This window comes from Sinocyclocheilus grahami, unplaced genomic scaffold, assembly GCF_001515645.1.
Source record: "Sinocyclocheilus grahami isolate Dianchi unplaced genomic scaffold, SAMN03320097.WGS_v1.1 scaffold1.1, whole genome shotgun sequence".
NCBI lineage: Eukaryota > Metazoa > Chordata > Actinopteri > Cypriniformes > Cyprinidae > Sinocyclocheilus > Sinocyclocheilus grahami.
Window position 1 is genome coordinate 3,023,208 of NW_015505180.1, and position 17,241 is coordinate 3,040,448.

The 17,241-nt window shown below is 36.6% G+C and overlaps 1 protein-coding gene across 5 annotated transcripts in view; it reads right to left on the reverse strand.

Moving 5' to 3' along the window:
* Positions 1-1,352: 1,352 nt before the first annotated feature.
* Positions 1,353-17,241, reverse strand: part of LOC107584776 (MICOS complex subunit MIC19-like) — a 65,916-nt gene continuing 50,027 nt past the window's right edge. For all 5 annotated transcript variants that reach the window (XM_016271841.1, XM_016271772.1, XM_016271693.1 and 2 more), the window contains 2 exons: positions 7,343-7,478; positions 1,353-2,033 (listed from right to left, as the gene is read on the reverse strand). In XM_016271841.1, the coding sequence (XP_016127327.1) occupies positions 2,010-2,033; positions 7,343-7,478 (160 nt within the window). In that variant the 3' untranslated portion in view covers positions 1,353-2,009. The remainder of the gene's footprint in view (positions 2,034-7,342; positions 7,479-17,241) is intronic.

Here is a 17,241-nt window from a genome sequence, read left to right on the forward strand (position 1 = left end):
ATGTAATGCTAAAAAAAATTCTAAAAAAATCTTTTCCGATAAAGAAACAAACTCATTTACATCAAGAATGGCCTGAGGGTGAGTACATTTTCAGCTAATTTTCAGGTGAACTATTCCTTTAAGGAAGTAGATAAGGTTCATTTTAATTACATGTTGACTATTGAAGATCTCAAATGGAGCCAAACATACCTGACTGACAGACAGGATTCAACACATTCCCAGATGCTACACCAAAAACTTGGCCTAGAAATTTTGATGTGGATGTGCTGTCCATCCAGCCTTTGCCTCTCCCGAAAAACAACCTTAATTTAGTCAATCCAGCTTTCACTACCTTCATAAATGTGTCTGTATTCAAATATAGGGATGTGTGTGTGTGTGTGAGAGAGAGAGAGCGATCCAGCAGAAGTGGTATGTTTGTGTTTGCCATATTTTCAGACCACCAGTGCACAGAGAATGTTCATCTGGCATGGAGAGGAGTTCTCATGGCTGGCAACTTTATAAATGTGCGTATGTGTGTGTGAAGCAGATTTTAGCCTGAAAGTGAAGAGGCATTTTCACAGCTCTCCAGAACTACTGGAGCGACACGGCATAGTCTGACGGATAAATTTAAAATGGCGAGGAGAATGAGGGAGGGGAAAGAGATATAAAAGAGAGAGAGAGAGGCTTTGCTTTAGGATGGAAACACGCTCTCACTCTCAAATGCTCTCATTCTTCGCTGTTCTCTCTCACTTTTCTTCAAATTCTCTATATATCAAAAAAGGTTTTCATGAAACTATTGCTAATCTACAACTAAACATCACCAAAAGCTTAAGAAACACAATAATGTAACTAACGCTGACAATTTAAGTCATAAATAGCCAAATGACTTCTAAACAAAAACAAGCATTAAAACATTAAAATGCATCTTGAGAACATTTTAAAAAGCACAAGAACTGAAAAATTGCAAGACATGATGTAACCGCTAAAGACTGATCTGATGTTCTAATTATTTGTGATTCAATTTATCTCATAAATGTAGTAAAATGAATTCAATAAAAAAGCAAAAAAATTTAACGCGTCTTTAAAACTATTTAAAAATGCAGCACTTACGGCACAAGAACTGACAAAGAGTGAGATGCAATTTAACAGCCAAAGACTGATCTGATACTTTAATTATACACAGTATAATGCAATTTAACTCATAATTGTAGTAAAATAAGTTGCAAAATAGACCGTATTTGTAGGCTTTTTTCAGAAACAATCATGTGATTATTTCTGATTAATGAATTAACTGTGCATCATGTGATTAATCTGATACATGTGTTTAATCATGCCCTAGTATTAAGATAGTAATGCAACACAGTCAAAAGTGGTTTAGGGTTTGAAATGTTTAATCTTTAAAGCAGATCAGGGGATCAGACCTGAACTTTCTGTGTTAACGACAAGACAAAAAAAAGGCAATGAACATCACACGCAAAACCACAACGAACAGCTGGAAGATGTGACTAGTGCAATGGGAAGTGTGATGGAGGATTGTGGTGATCACAGGTATGACGGCTGGATAAATGACGCTACGTAACCAGACCCACCAAATCTAGAACCAACTCAGGTTTCTGAGTTCTGGGATTCTGCTGTGGTTGGTTCTAGATTGGCCCAGAGTGGCCAATATTTGGTGTCTAGTTTGGTTCTCTTCACTGTGTGCAATCCTTTGTGAACCAAAAAACGTGCATTTTCTGGTTCAGGTGCTCAGTTGGAGTTCCACCTGCGATCGCCGCTGTTTACTGATTCTGTCCATTTCATAAATGGATACCAGTTTCCATTTATTGGATAAAGGAGAAATAACAGGGAGGAAGGTAAAAGTGATGGGAAAGGGTATAGGTAAAAAAGGAAGGTTCAAGGGTGTCTATCACTGCAGATTCTGGTTCAGGTCTGCTCAGGTGTGTCTCCGGGTGGCATCTTTCCTTGGCGACAGTCGATAAACGGTGAGATCACAGATACAAACAGGTCTTCCTCTCTTCTTGCTCAGAGACTTAACCTCCAGTCCTCAACTTGTCCTAGACAAAGACAAAAAGGCAGTGCATGTTAGGAAAAAAGCGAGAGATGCAGTGGCACGTTTCCATGGCATTTGCATGCAAATACACAAAGTGAAAGAGAGAGTTAAAAGGAAAAAGGAGTGTATGTGAGTGCATATGTGTGCATATTCTTGAGAGATGAACCACACGGCAAACCACGGTGGAAGCAAAAAGCCCCAACACAACCAAACAAACACACGGCTCTTTCTTCCCATCAATATGCATCTCTCACAGGCTACTGCACCCGATAACAGGAAATAAGAATCCCTAGAGTGCGAGAAGGAGAGAGAGCATGGAAGAGAAGGAGAGGAGAAGATAGACGGGTGTCACGGTCTGTCGTCAAGACTACAAAAAAGGAAGAAGCCATAGATGTTTTAAGAGAAAACAACAGATTCATCCTTATTTGAACTCACATTAATGGCAGCTGCAACCCATTTAATGTAATCAGACATATTTTTGAGCAAAATGGGATATTAAACATTTATTAAGAAAGTAAATGAGGACAATTTCAATTAATTGTCACTTTAAAGTGACAGTTCACCGCGTATGACTTGCTTTCGTAAATTAAATACAAAAGAAGATGTTTACGCTGTTCTTTACCATACAATAAAAGTGGATGGTGACAAACTTTCAAGCTGAAAAAGATGCATCATAAAAGTGGTCCATAACATACTATAAAAGTAGTCCAGATGAACTGTGTGCTATATGCCAAATCTTCTGAAGTCATATTATAGATTTTTGTGAGCAACACACCCAAATTCAAAACATCTCTTAGCACTTATTTAAGTTTGCATATACACAAATATGGCACGTTAAGGCATGTAAAAGTCTGTGAAGTGCCAAATTTGAATATGCAACTATTTAAATCACTGTTGATATTATTAACTAAAATTAAAACTATTAAAAATAGTTTTCAGCAATTGAAATAAAGCTGAACTTATATACAAAATAAATATTAGTTGAAAAACTAGTTGAAAGTGAAAATAAATTTAAGTATTAGAATTACTAAAACTAAAAGTTTTTACCTAAAACAAAGCTAAATATAAAAAAACGAATGAAAATAAAAAAGTGCATATCAAAATTTACTAAAACAATCTCAAATGTTCACCTTTATTTGGTGAACACCTCTAACTCTAACACTTTCTATTCTATTTTAATTCTACTTTATCTATATTTATCTTCTTTTTTAATTTATTTTTATTTAAAATAAAACAACAAAAAAACAAACAAACACTAGCTTTCTATTTTTTCTATTCTATCTACTTGTTTTTATTTGTGTGTGTGTGTATATGCGTGTGTATATGTGTGTGTATGATATAATATATATATTATATATATATATATATATATAAAATAAAACAACAAAAAAACAAACAAACACTAGCTTTCTATTATTTCTATTCTATCTACTTGTTTTTATTTGTGTGTGTGTGTATATGCGTGTGTATATGTGTGTGTATGATATAATATATATATATATATATATATATATATATATATATATACACCTTGCTACGTGTACTGCGTTAGGCTAACCGAGACTTGTCATTTGCACTTATATATTGTTGCTCTTTTTTTTAGTTTTGACTGCTTTTATTGTCTTCATTTGTAAGTCGCTTTGGATAAAAGCGTCTGCTAAATGACTAAATGTAAAATTAAAATCAAAATGTAAAAATAAAGGCAAATTCAACATATTAATATGTTTTAATATAAACAATAAAAAACTGAATACAAATTTTTTTTTTTTGCAGCATGACAGCCCTTGGTCGCCATTCACTTTTATTTTATTGAAAACAGCAGAGTATAACATCTCTTTTTGTGATCTTTGGAAGATAGAAAACCATATAGCTTGCAACAATATAAGGGTGAATACATCTTTAAGGCACTGCAATAAGGCAATGCATTTCTGCATCTCTCTCACGCACTCACTGCTTATTTTGCTAAAAATATGCCGAAAGTTCTAGAACAGAGAAAAACACTCGAACAGGTGGTGGCATTTGTTCCAAACCTCTGAAGGACACAAGTTTGAGCCAGTGAAAAATACGCCTTGGCACAAACAGATGCTGTAGTCCCAAACTCTTCCGCTCTTTCCGATAAGAGTGGACAACAGCTGAGAGAAGAGAAAAGAGTGAGGGAGGGTAAGGAGTGTTTGACCACGCGTTAAGAATAAAAAAAGAGCGAATGGGAGATCGCTGACGATAAAGTAGTATTCATGGTGCTTTGAGAGGAAGAGGGCGTATGCTTTATCTCTGGGCTCAGGGCACTATCGGCTCAGGGTTGTACCGCAGTCACTGCTTCACAAAGTGATGGAAGAAGGAGAAGAAGGTCACAGCCAAAATATTATCAGTCCAGCAAAGATAAACCATGGAGTAATTACGTCCACACAGCCACAGCCATGACCGATCACTGTTGTTACCCTCCCTACTCAGGCTGTATCAGGGGAATTCATACCTCTTCGGCTCTTTAGCAATGGCGACCACTGATTAGAGCCACTCTATCTAGATTCTTTCAAAAAGACTTGTTTATACAAATATACAGTGCTATCCGGTCCTTGTTCTCTTAAGATCCTGAGGGACTTCCAGATCCAGACAGACAAGCAAGGACTGGCCAACATATCAGACATTGTGATCTACAGTGGCGATAGATGGAAGTCAAAAATGCGAGAACCTACAAAACATGGCAAGTCAAAGCCGAGGTGACAGAGTGCCCAATCAAACGACAGTATTTTGGTGGAAAATTATTTGTTACTAGGTAGAAGATTTAGCCAAATTAGACTTATCCTCTAAAATCAAAACTATGCAAGTGAAAATATTACAGACCAGGCAAAACAATTTTATCTAATTTCCTGATAAACACTATTTGATTTAATTTACTATGATACTATGATTATATTTGACCATAGTATATGAGTTTGCACTCTGAATTGAATTAAAAAAATAAATAAAAGACTGGGTTCTGACAATAAATACACAGCATGTTTCTATTGCATAGCGGACGTGCAAACAAAATAAAAAACAAAACAACACGAGACAAAAAACAAAAGCAAAACAAGGACACAGGACAACAAAACAAAACAAAAAAAACAAACATGAAAAAAAAGAACAACAACAACAACAGTGTGGAGATTCACAAGATTCTGCTCTTATGAGCAGATTCTTTTAATGAATTGGTCAAAAATGCTCAGTGTAACAAATTACACACTGAATTTGTCAGAGCAGTTACTCAAGTAACTGACTCATTAATACATTATAAAAAGTATTTGCTGAAGTAAATTGTAGCTGTACAGCAAACCATAGCCATCATATGTTCAAAATATACATATTTAGCATGGCTGCACAGCCCTCCATCCCTTTCTCTCATGCATACACACAGCACAGAAGCAGTTTAGCTATTTTGTTATCTGGCTGTTATTTTTTGTCTTCCTGTGTGACTAATAAAACTTTATTTCACAGGTCACCTCTGTTCCTCACAGCCGAGTCAATAAAATCATAACATACTTCATGCCATTTTTGGAATCCATATTAAATTTACCAGACAACAATACTAAGAACATGCATATACGCAAACACAAAAACATTAGCGATGCTAAAGAAGTTACAGGTAAATTTGGCGCATACACAACAATGAATAAAACATCTCTTTATTTACATGATGTATTGCTTAAGTGCGGCAGAATTCACAGCGTTGCTTTAAACTAATACCCCAGAGGGCAACACTCTTTCGCTCTCGCTCCCAAAACTGTGCTGTTGTAAAAATCGAATGGAAAGTCCCATCTGAATATAAATTGTGTTTGCACGGAATTACTGGAGTGTGCGGAGGAGATTTTCGGAGGGGGTCGGTCCAATTCTGCCCATTTCCATCCTTGCATTGTGGAATCTGGACCAGGGATGCTGTGGCGGGGGATTGTGGGACGGCGCTATTTAAATGACACGTCCCCGTTCCCACTTACTTCATTTAACACACACTTACGCCCGAACCAAGAACAGCAGCTGTCAGCTGGTATTATTGAAATGAGTCTTTCGTCTGAGCCTACAATTTAGAGTGAACTTAGTGGCACCTGCAGCCAAGCAGAAAGTGAGAGAACACTGGCCAGAAGTTTTGATTTGCAAATGGAGGTGCGGGTCAGGCAGAGAGTGTGTTATTACAGGGCTTGGAGAGGACGGCAACGCTGTTTCACTGGATGCTGTGGGCTAAAGAGCAGCTGTAGATGCTAATTCGTATGCTGGGGTTGCTGGGAACTGGTAGAACATACAAAACAGAAGATGCTAGAATGTGTCTTGATGCATAGCACTACCACCATGAGCAAAAGGGACAAACATGAGTGATTTTTCAATTTAATTCTTCTACAACCTATTTTACATTTATATTAAAACATACATTTCATATTATGTTGAAACATTTCTCATGTTCTCTAGAATAACGAGCTTTATCGGTCTCAAAATGTATTTTTATTGTTTTTATTAAAAATAAAACACTTATAGGTAACACTGTACATTAAGGTTCCATTAGTTCATGTTAGTTAATGTATTAACTAACATGAACAATGCATTTATTACAATATTTGTTATTAATCTTTGTTAATGATAGTTAATGAAAATACAGTCATTCGTGTTAATTCACAGTGCATTAACTAATGTTGACAAGCAAAAGTTTTGATTTTAAAAATGCATTAGTAAATGTTGAAATTAACATTAACTAAGATTAATAAATGCTGTAGAAGTATTGGTCATTCTTAGTTCATGTTAACTAAAGTAGTTAACTAATGTTAACTAATGAGCCTTATTGTAAAGTGTTACCCACTTATATATTAATAAGTTTCTTCTATGCCCTAGACTAAAAGATCTCAAACTATATGTATTTACCCAATGAATAAAAACATATTTTTAGATATACTTTTTTTATATATAACAATATATAACATTAACATTTGACATGTTTCTTACGTGCCATGGAATAAAGACCTCAAACCGTACAGGTATTTACCCGATGAATCATTTTTTAAATTTTTTTTTTTACAGTTGTTTTATATATATATATATATATATATATATAAAATGTATAATTTTTAAATAATTTATTAAAAATAGTAAAATTCTGTATAATTTGTATACATTTAAAAAAGTGACAAATTATAATTTTCTGTATAAATGTTTATTAAATAATAAACATTTCTTAAACTTGTGTTAAATAGAACAAAATACACACACAAAAACATTGTGTTATAGATATTTTTGATCTGATTCAACTAAACTACAACTATCCAATGGTGAAAATATCAGACAAATATTTACCTGTTTAGCATTGTTGACACACTGCATGTATAGAGAGGCGATGTTGGAGCACAGCAGAGTTTTCCCGGCATTTTCTCTGTAGCACTTCAGAATCTGCCCCTGAAGGTCGGTGCACACTGGACTAATTTCATACCGCCTGAGAGAGAGAAAGAGAGAACAAAAATGTAAAAGAAAGGAAGAAGGAGAGAGTAAAAACAGTCAGAGGACAGATATATTTAGCAAATGAATGTGGTCATCCATCATAATTACATTTTCCATTTTTAACAAACTGATCCTGTGGCAGTGACAAAGAGCTGTTAAATGATATTCCTGCTGTGCTTTCACAAGTAAACATCAGATCAATCACTAATCAATAGCGGAATTGATTGGTGCAGAATTAGTTTGCAGGATAATTGCATGTTGAATCACAGTGCTGGTCTAACGAGGTGCCGCTTCAAGACATACATCAGGCCGCAGACATCCTGAACCACACATATTTAACCTAAATGAACATATGCCATAGGCTTTTATAAAGCTGGTTATAATTACTAATCTAAACTCAAACCTAAATTAACTTTTCGGCATTTTTAGAATAAATAAAAAACACTGTTTCCCTAATTTATTAATCATTTTTTACTTTTGATGACCTTCGGATCTGTCTCCAAAGGGAATTTGTCAGATTTAGTTAACTTCTGGTGACAGTTTTGTCTCCACAAGTACAGCTAAGTAAAGCCACCCACCCAGACAATTGAAAGCAGTATTAATCAGTGCAGCTTGTGTCTCTCCAGTGGCGAGATGCTCCCTCACTAACACACACACACACACACACACACACACCTGTGTCTAAACCCCTCCAGCTGTACCATGTGTCTGAGCCCACAAGTCTACACCGATAAACCTGATAAAATATATTGTCTGATGTTAGACAGCACTATCAATTTACATTTTGTAAGAAAACACCAAACATCATGTGAAACAGTATTCATTTATTTATGAGGACTTTTTCTTCATCTTTCTTATCCCACGTTTCACAAATGAAGGCTTGCTATGGATTATCGGGGGGGGGGACATGCCTATGGCCAACTTTGTTTTGTAACAGTTACAGTGAAAATATACACTATCGGTCTATATTTGGAAGGTTTGGAGTAATTAAGATTTTTTTTATTGTTTTAAATTGTCCCTTTCACAAATGTAACTTCAAGTAGGGGTGTAAATCGGATGGTTCGTCACGATACGATATGATATCGATTCTCATACTCAGCGATACGATATTTGCCGATACCTCAAAAAATTCTACGATACGATTACGATTCGATTCGATACAGGAGTATATTGATCGATATTATGATATTATATATCTATTTTAAACAACCATCTACATTTCTATTAACTCACAAAGGCAACCAAAATATATAACATGAACATTTATCTGAAATTTTCACATCCTGTACCTCAATTGGGACATTCACAACAAAAAAATAGGCCTACACATTTTTTTTAAATAATAAAGAACATAAACAATTGGAAAAACTATTCTGGCTGCTACTATGGGCTCAGTGCTAAAAACCTTTTCTATAGATAACCAAATTACAAGCAATAGCAGAAAATAAATACAATACAACAAAGAGACAAGTTCAATAAACAGTGCTTTTCAGGTTTTTCAGCTCAGTCTAAAATACATTTTCAGGTACGCTACAGAAATGTAATAATCAAATGTAAAATAACTGCATAGTCTTCCCTGCATAAATGAAATATAGATTAATCATTTTTGATGTTACAAAGGTTATTTAGTCAGGGGCAGTGAGCACTTGTATTTTTCTTTGACAGCATTAGATTTATTATTAGTTTGCTTTCACTTCAAGAACCAAGCACGGATTTAATATAGGCTACTGATACACATGCCTTTTCTTTCTCAACTGTTTATGTTAAGACATATGCCTAACCGACTGTCTTTACTAGGATATTCGCCAAAACGCACATTTTGATGTAATTTTGTCTGTATTTATTCATCCATGCATAAAAAAGCGGAAGAGAGCGGTGTAGACGTGGTTGTCTGTGTGCGTGCGCGCAGAAAACTTCTCACACAGCGCTCGACTGTTCCGCAAACAATCCCGAGCACGCGTTAGCGGTAATGCATAGACAGACATTATGTGAAAATGTAGACAGTGCCAAAATAAGGGTGCCTATTTATACTACAGATATCGATATTTTACGTGTGGCATCGATGCATTGTATCGTCAGACATCGTATCGATGTATCGATCCATATCGATGAATCGTTACACCCCTAACTTCAAGTAAAGAAATGGGTGCCAAAACAGTTATTTATGTATGTACGTATGTATGTTTATTATGGGATCCCTGCAAAGCATTTTATAAGAATCTAGATGATCGATAATTCAATGTTTTAATGTAGTAAAAATATCTATAAGCAAATGTAATGCTACTTTGTAAGAAATTATGGTTACCATGGTGATAGGATATTTAGTAAGCAACATTCACTCGACATTAACTCAACTTCAGTGCTTTTTCAAAATGTTTTCGCAAACATCCCAGATTATCCAACTTTGACCCAGACAGCATTGTGTTTCTTGCTGGATTTTACAAGACCTTGCAGATCGCTATCAACAACTGTTCCATTCTTCGAGGTCACCAAAATTTTCAACCGAATATCATTCTTTGGGTAAAATTCAGAGGATACAGTGACAGAAGACCAAACCTGAGGCCCAACATGGCCAAAAACGAAACATCACCTCTGTCCCCGGAGGATTAGAACACACACACAAAACTCTTCATTTGACAGGGGTGACCTTTGGGACAGCAAAGGCAAAAAAAAGAATTGGGGCGGGAGGAAGATTTTATCCTGCTCTATTCAGAGAGACACTCTTTTTTAGATCAGATGCGGTTTAATCCGCGCCGTCATTCATATTAGCTGCTCTGAAGGGCAGATGAATGAAGGAGTGAATGGACTCTTTGGGTCCCGGAAGGACTGGGGATTCACCCTCTCTCTTTTCTTATCCTTCGCTTTCTATATCTCTCTGTCCTTTCCTGACTCCGTCCACTCAAATTCACACAGCTGCTCTCTATCACACATCATCCCTCTTCTAGACTGTCAAGGAAAAACCTCAGAAAGAGGCAAAAATAAACACATTAGAGTTGAGATATGTAGAAAACAAGACAGAAAATGCAAGCTGAGGTTGAATCATACTTCTATGTGCTAAAGGTACTTTACTGGTGATGGAAAAGTACATATTTTTAAGTAGGTAATAAAACAGTATGGCAATACTGGGACCACCACATTTTAAAAACCATGCATGGTAGTCCCCTATAATCCATTTATACTTGATAAATTTGAAAGAGCCACAAACTCATTTTTTTTTTTTAAGTTTCAGGACAGTGGACAATATTAGTCAAAAAATAATAATTATGTATCCGCACTGATTGTGTTTGCATGTAAACATAAGCGACAGCTAAAAACATTAACAATGACAGAATTACATTATTTTAATATTATATACATACAAATGAAATAATAATGATTCATTTTGGTCAGCACAGACTTAATGTGACAGTAGAGATATTTTGTTACCAAAAATTACAATTGATGAACTTTCCATTCATCAAAGAATAAAAAAAAAATAATACAGAATTAAAAATATATATATATTTCCACAAAAATATTAAGCAACACTACTGTTTTCAAAATTGATAAAAAAAAAAAAAAAAAGGTTTCTTGAGCACCAAATAAGAATATTGGAATGATTTCTGAAAGATCATGTGACAATGAAGACTGGAGTAATGAAAATTCAGGTTTGCCATTACAGGAATAAATTACATTTTTAAACCTATTCAAATAGAAAACAGTTACTTTAAAATGTAATAATATTTCACAATATTACTGCATTTTTAATCAAATAAATGCAGCTTTGATGAGCTTAAGAGACTTCTTTTAAAAACCATCAACAAATCTTTCCTCTGACCATGGTTATAAATGAATTATATTAATTTACATTTAATTTTAGGTTTGCATATAAAAAAAAAACGCAGTGGCAGCTTTGGTCTGACATTTTTGCCTGCAATTTTGCTATTTTAAAAGATCAAATAAAACTCTCACAAACTCATCCGCCTCTGTAGCACAAGGGTTTATGTGTAATATTAGCTAAAACACATGCATACTTCTGATATAGCTTATCATCATTGGCATACTACTTTCAAAATATGATTTAGGAGTCAGGACACACTACTAATCTTGCATATTATACTACATAACATGAATAGCATGCAATTTGGGATTGAAAAAAAATTGAGAGGAAAAAAAACACTTTGCTATTCAAACACATCAGGTGAGTTTTAACACTCAATAGCATTATGAGTAAAATACCCACACATCAACACAGCTGAATGGCACCTTTGCCATCTTTCTTTCTTACATTCTCTTCCTCACTATCCACAGATCAGGCATCAAAAAGCAGGACAGCTCTATAATATCATAGGCGTGTATATATTTATTTATGTCCCCGCGTAAATCCCTCCGTCCAGCTGAAATGGTTTTTGGAAGAAGAGAAGTAGATGCGGGTCATAAATCACAGCGAGCAGGCGCTGGGACGACTGTGACACCGAGGGCTGAGAGAGAGAGACACAGATATGAGATGCTTTATCACAGGAGGAGTGAGAAAAAGAGAGCTTCTGAATGAAAGGCAGGAAAAGGACAGAAAGAGTGTGCTCTAAATTATACCATGGTTCTGCAACCTTCCTTTAAACCTACACTAGCACATGAAGGACTTCCTATAGGTGTGCCGGTCTGTAGGGGATTTACTAGGCAAAAACTGTTCGGCCGCAGTAGAGCAGGGAGAAACGGCAGACAAACGGCACAAAGACGCCCTTCCTGCAGCATTCAGCTTATTAAAATACCAGCACACATTTCTCAAACAGTCTTAATTCTTGCAAATCAAGACTAATGAAATATCGTCCCGCTGGCGTGGCGTATTTAAGTCCAGTGTTTTACAGCCGGCCCGGATGAACTCCCATCTCTCTCTTAACAGACATGTGACTATCTGTCATCATTATGAGCACTCACAGTCTAGCGGGGTGACGAGGTTAAGCGTCCACTTCTGAAAAAACCACATGTATGTTCATTTAGGAGCTGATGGCGTGTGTGACAGGCAGACAGAAATCAAAACATATGAAGCAGTTACGAAGAAAAATGATAAGCGCTCATTTTCAGCATTTTTAAATTGCGATCCATCAGCGAAGACGAGAGGCCAGGGGCTCCGAAATGAACTTGCATCGTCCCATTACCTGTTGGGATGGAAGGAAAAGGTGGAATTGGGGAAAAAAAGAGAGGCTTTTGGATGGAGAAGATGAGCAGAGGTCTGATGCCAGGGTGAGAAAGGCAAAACTAAAAGATGAAGGGGTGAGAGAGAAGATAAGAGAATGATATATACAGTGGGGCAAAAAAGTATTTAGTCAGCCACCAATTGTGCAAGTTCTCCCACTTAAAAAGATGAGAGAGGCCTGTAATTTTCATCATAGGTATACCTCAACTATGAGAGACAAAATGAGAGAAAAAATCCAGAAAATCACATTGTAGGATTTTTTAAGAATTTATTTGCAAATTATGGTGGAAAATAAGTATTTGGTCAATAACAAAATTTCATCTCAATACTTTGTTATATACCCTTTGTTGGCAATGACAGAGGTCAAACGTTTTCTGTAAGTCTTCACAAGGTTTTCACACACTGTTGCTGGTATTTTGGCCCATTCCTCCATGCAGATCTCCTCTAGAGCAGTAATGTTTTGGGGCTGTCGCTGGGCAACACGTATTTTCAACTCCCTCCAAAGATTTTCTATGGGGTTGAGATCTGGAGACTGGCTAGGCCACTCCAGGTTTTCAGGTTTCAGGAGGTTTTCACTCAAAATCTCACGATACATGGCCCCATTCATTCTGTTGAGGTTGTGGACAGGTGTCTTTTATACTGATAACAAGTTCAAACAGATGCCATTAATACAGGTAACGAGTGGAGGACAGAGGAGCCTCTTAAAGAAGAAGTTACAGGTCTGTGAGAGCCAGAAATCTTGCTTGTTTGTAGGTGACCAAATACTTATTTTACCGAGGAATTTACCAATTAATTCTTTTAAAATCCTACAATGTGATTTTCTGGATTTTTTTTTTCTCATTTTGTCTCTCATAGTTGAGGTATACCTATGATGAAAATTACAGGCCTCTCTCATCTTTTTAAGTGGGAGAACTTGCACAATTGGTGGCTGACTAAATACTTTTTTGCCCCACTGTAGGTAATCCCAGATGCGGTAAAGATGTAACAGAGCTAAAAGTGGCCTGTCTGCAGTCTGGAGAGACTCTTTAAATATGACGAGGGTTTGATAACCTGTGGCAGTACCAGACATAACTGTGTGTGTGTGTGTGTGTGTGTGTGTGTGTGTGTGTGTGTGTGTGTGTGTGTGTGTGTGTGTGGAGCTTTTCTTGTTGAGTGAGAAAACCATTAACTCTACGTTGATATTCTTTGCCGTTAAGCCATAGAATGACCTCTTTTAAAACAGAACATTTAGCTTAAATATTATGGCTGGTCTACTGCCGCTCACTTAGATTTCGTTGTAATAGTTATAATTGTGTTCTCTGAGACAGGTCAAGCTGTGCTTCAATAGGCAGTCAAACTTCATGGCCTTTTAAGAGGAGATATTTCTTCTAAAGAGAAGCCTATTAGAGTCTAAGATCTTGCAGTGTATGATGGGGTTTTTCCAAGGAGACACGAATGCGAATGGCAATACACAGTCTCATGGAGGGTCAGAAATAACCTCTATGAATGAATGCAAAAGCAGGTGCTAGGAATGCACAATATATAGGTACCTTATTGGTTTTCAGTTGATATTTGAATTTTAAAAATTTGATATCAGATTATATATATATATATATATATATATATAAATAGGCCTAATGCATATTATAATACATTCCGACAATGATGCATAAAACCAAGTGTTTACATTCACATACTTGTGTAGAGCATGTTTCAGGCCTTAGTCCATTCTTGGTTTAACTATTCATTAAAAGCAGAGTGATGATCATGTTAAACTATGGTGTAGCGCATTGGGACAATAATTCCAACAAGTGCCATTTGACCCAAACAGGACACGTTAATGGGCGACTAAACTGGGTGAGCAGAGACATCTACACCCATTCAGAGTACAGAAGATAGCAAAACATAGGGAGAGGTCAACACTGTGAAACTGCTTCGGTGTGACAGAGTACGGCAACCCCCTGGGGACACAAGACAAACACACAGAGTGCATGCTTAAACACAGCATCACAGGGATAGGGCAAAGGTCAGCACTGGAGAAAACATCACACTCTTACACTCAAGCATTTATCTGTAATTCATCCAGCATCCACGGCTGCATAGCTTGACAGGCTGTGTGTGTGCATAAGTCTGTGAGGAACAGAAGTTTGTGTGTGTGTGTGTGTGTGTGTACAGCACTGAATGCATGCATTTGTGTGCATGTATGAACATGTACATATCTGTAACAATACACATGGGCAACGTACACACTATGAAGTTTCAGAAGTGACAACCGGGATAGGGGAGTGAATCCTCTAAATTATCATTTTATATGTGTACGAAATAGAAATCACTCTCGAAATTGGGACACCACATGTTTATACATGTTTAAATACGTCATTAACAGCTAGCTGTTCAGTTTGTTTCTACACACACTGCACAGAATTTCTGTAAATGTCACTACCTGAATTTTTCAGGAGTTAAATTGGTTGTAAAATGCGGTTCAGTAAATTGCTGAACTGTCTGTGAACAGAACAGGATTAGGCACTAAAAGGTGAACTGATAACCAAATTTAGCTGCAGTATGTATGTGGCCATACTTTAAACATCCTCTGATTGAAAATCTCTGTTGATCCAAGAACAACATTCCTATTAACCAATCATAGCCCTAACCTTATCCCATATCTCTAATTCCAACCCCTATTCCTAACCCTTCCCAATCCAGTCCAAACCTCTCCTAAATGTTTATCCTAAATCCTAACCTCTCTTTTTCAGCAACTAACCTCATTCTTAACATCTCAATCCTCACTTAACCTTGACCTCAAACCCCATCCCTCAACCCTGCATCCTAAACTCTACTTTACCCATCTTACTGGTTCAAATTCTTAACGTTAAACCATATCTCTAGCTCACTGGTTGATAAATGTCATTCCAACCCTAACCTACCACTTTGTCACTGTATTGCTGTTTCAAGGGGCTCCAAGTTTTGTTTGGCCTACTAATGGTTATGAACATCACTAGCTCTAAGATTCATTCCATGTCATTCCATGTTGACAACAAATTAGTTTCTACACCACTAAAACCAACATTTTGGAGAGAAACATTTATACATACATTTCACCAATGCTTAATGCTTAAAATAAAATCATGGCAAAAGTTCATGGCATTGCCCTCTTATTCAGAAAAAAAAACAGATTAAAATATGATAAAAGAGGGTTAAATACAGTATGACAAAATAAAAGTAAATAAAAATAAATCAAATGGGTACATTATTATACAAATACACATGCATCGGAAAGCAATTATACGATTTCCAGAAGCCAAACCCACATGCACATCAAAAGCTTTCAGCAACTAAGAGAATGAAGACATTGAAGAGACAACCATTTACAACTTCAAACATAAGATTATCATATCAAACTTGTGGTAATTCCATCATTTATGTAGATTTGGACCTCCATCTCTAGGGCAGTTTCATCTTTCAGGAAATCAAAAGGCTCTGACAAAATATACTTCATTCTTATTACCCAACCCAATTCCTGATAGTATCTTATCACCTGTTTTCCCTTTAGAGAGTGAATAGTGTTGGAATATCCATTTGGGAAAATCAATACAGATAGATGTGTTTCTAATGTAGAACCTAAACACACACACACACACACACACACACACACACACACACCTGTGGTCCATCATTCATATATTACAGAGACTTTGCAGTTTCTTTCCTTTCTCACGCACATTCAGTTAAACCTCATTATTCTTGCAGTCAGTAAAGCTTGCGACTTTCCTCGTGTAACATCAGACCCTGAAGACATTTCATTACACAGAAAAAAACCCTCTCACACGCTCTCCTCCCTCCATCCCGTAATCCAATCACAGCGCTGCTAATGCACCTTTCTAATGCAATCAGCCAATCACAGCATCCACTGTGGCCTCGCTGGTCACATGACACCCCGGCCCAGGCCTGTGCGAAGAACCATGTCAGGCTAATGCTATTTGAATGCATTTCATAATGCAATTTAGCATTAGCTGTGCAACCTCCCCCCTCCCGACTCCGATTCTGCCCCACTGGACACCACAAATCAATTTCTGATATTTCTAAAGAGACGATGATCCCTGTGTTGGCACTGAGGAAGAGGGATAATGACAGCCTAATGCGATTTATGAGCGCAAGCTAGTCCTGAAACAGGCTGGCCTCCCTTCTCTTCCCCTTAACCAACATGCATTACTATTGGGGCTAATAGGCCACATTAAGACATATGAAGCCAAAATGTCCTGTAATTGTAGAGCTGTTCAGTTACATGTTTCCAGCTACAGTAGCCTAATGGCCAAGACTTCACATTCATGACAAGACTTGGAAGTTTGTCACAATAGATGAGGGAAACATCTTTTAGTTTTGGTAGATTCAAAGGGATAGTACTATAGATTCAAATTTTGACCAAAAATGAAATTCTGGTCATCATTTACTCACCCTCACATGTTTCCTTTTAAACACAAAAGGAGTTATTAATAGCAAAATGTCTAAGATAAGAGTTCTTCTCAAAGAAGATTTTTAGTCAAACAAGACTTCGGTGAATAACAACTTAAATTTTGCTCTGTTCCTCACACAAAGCTACCGTATGGCT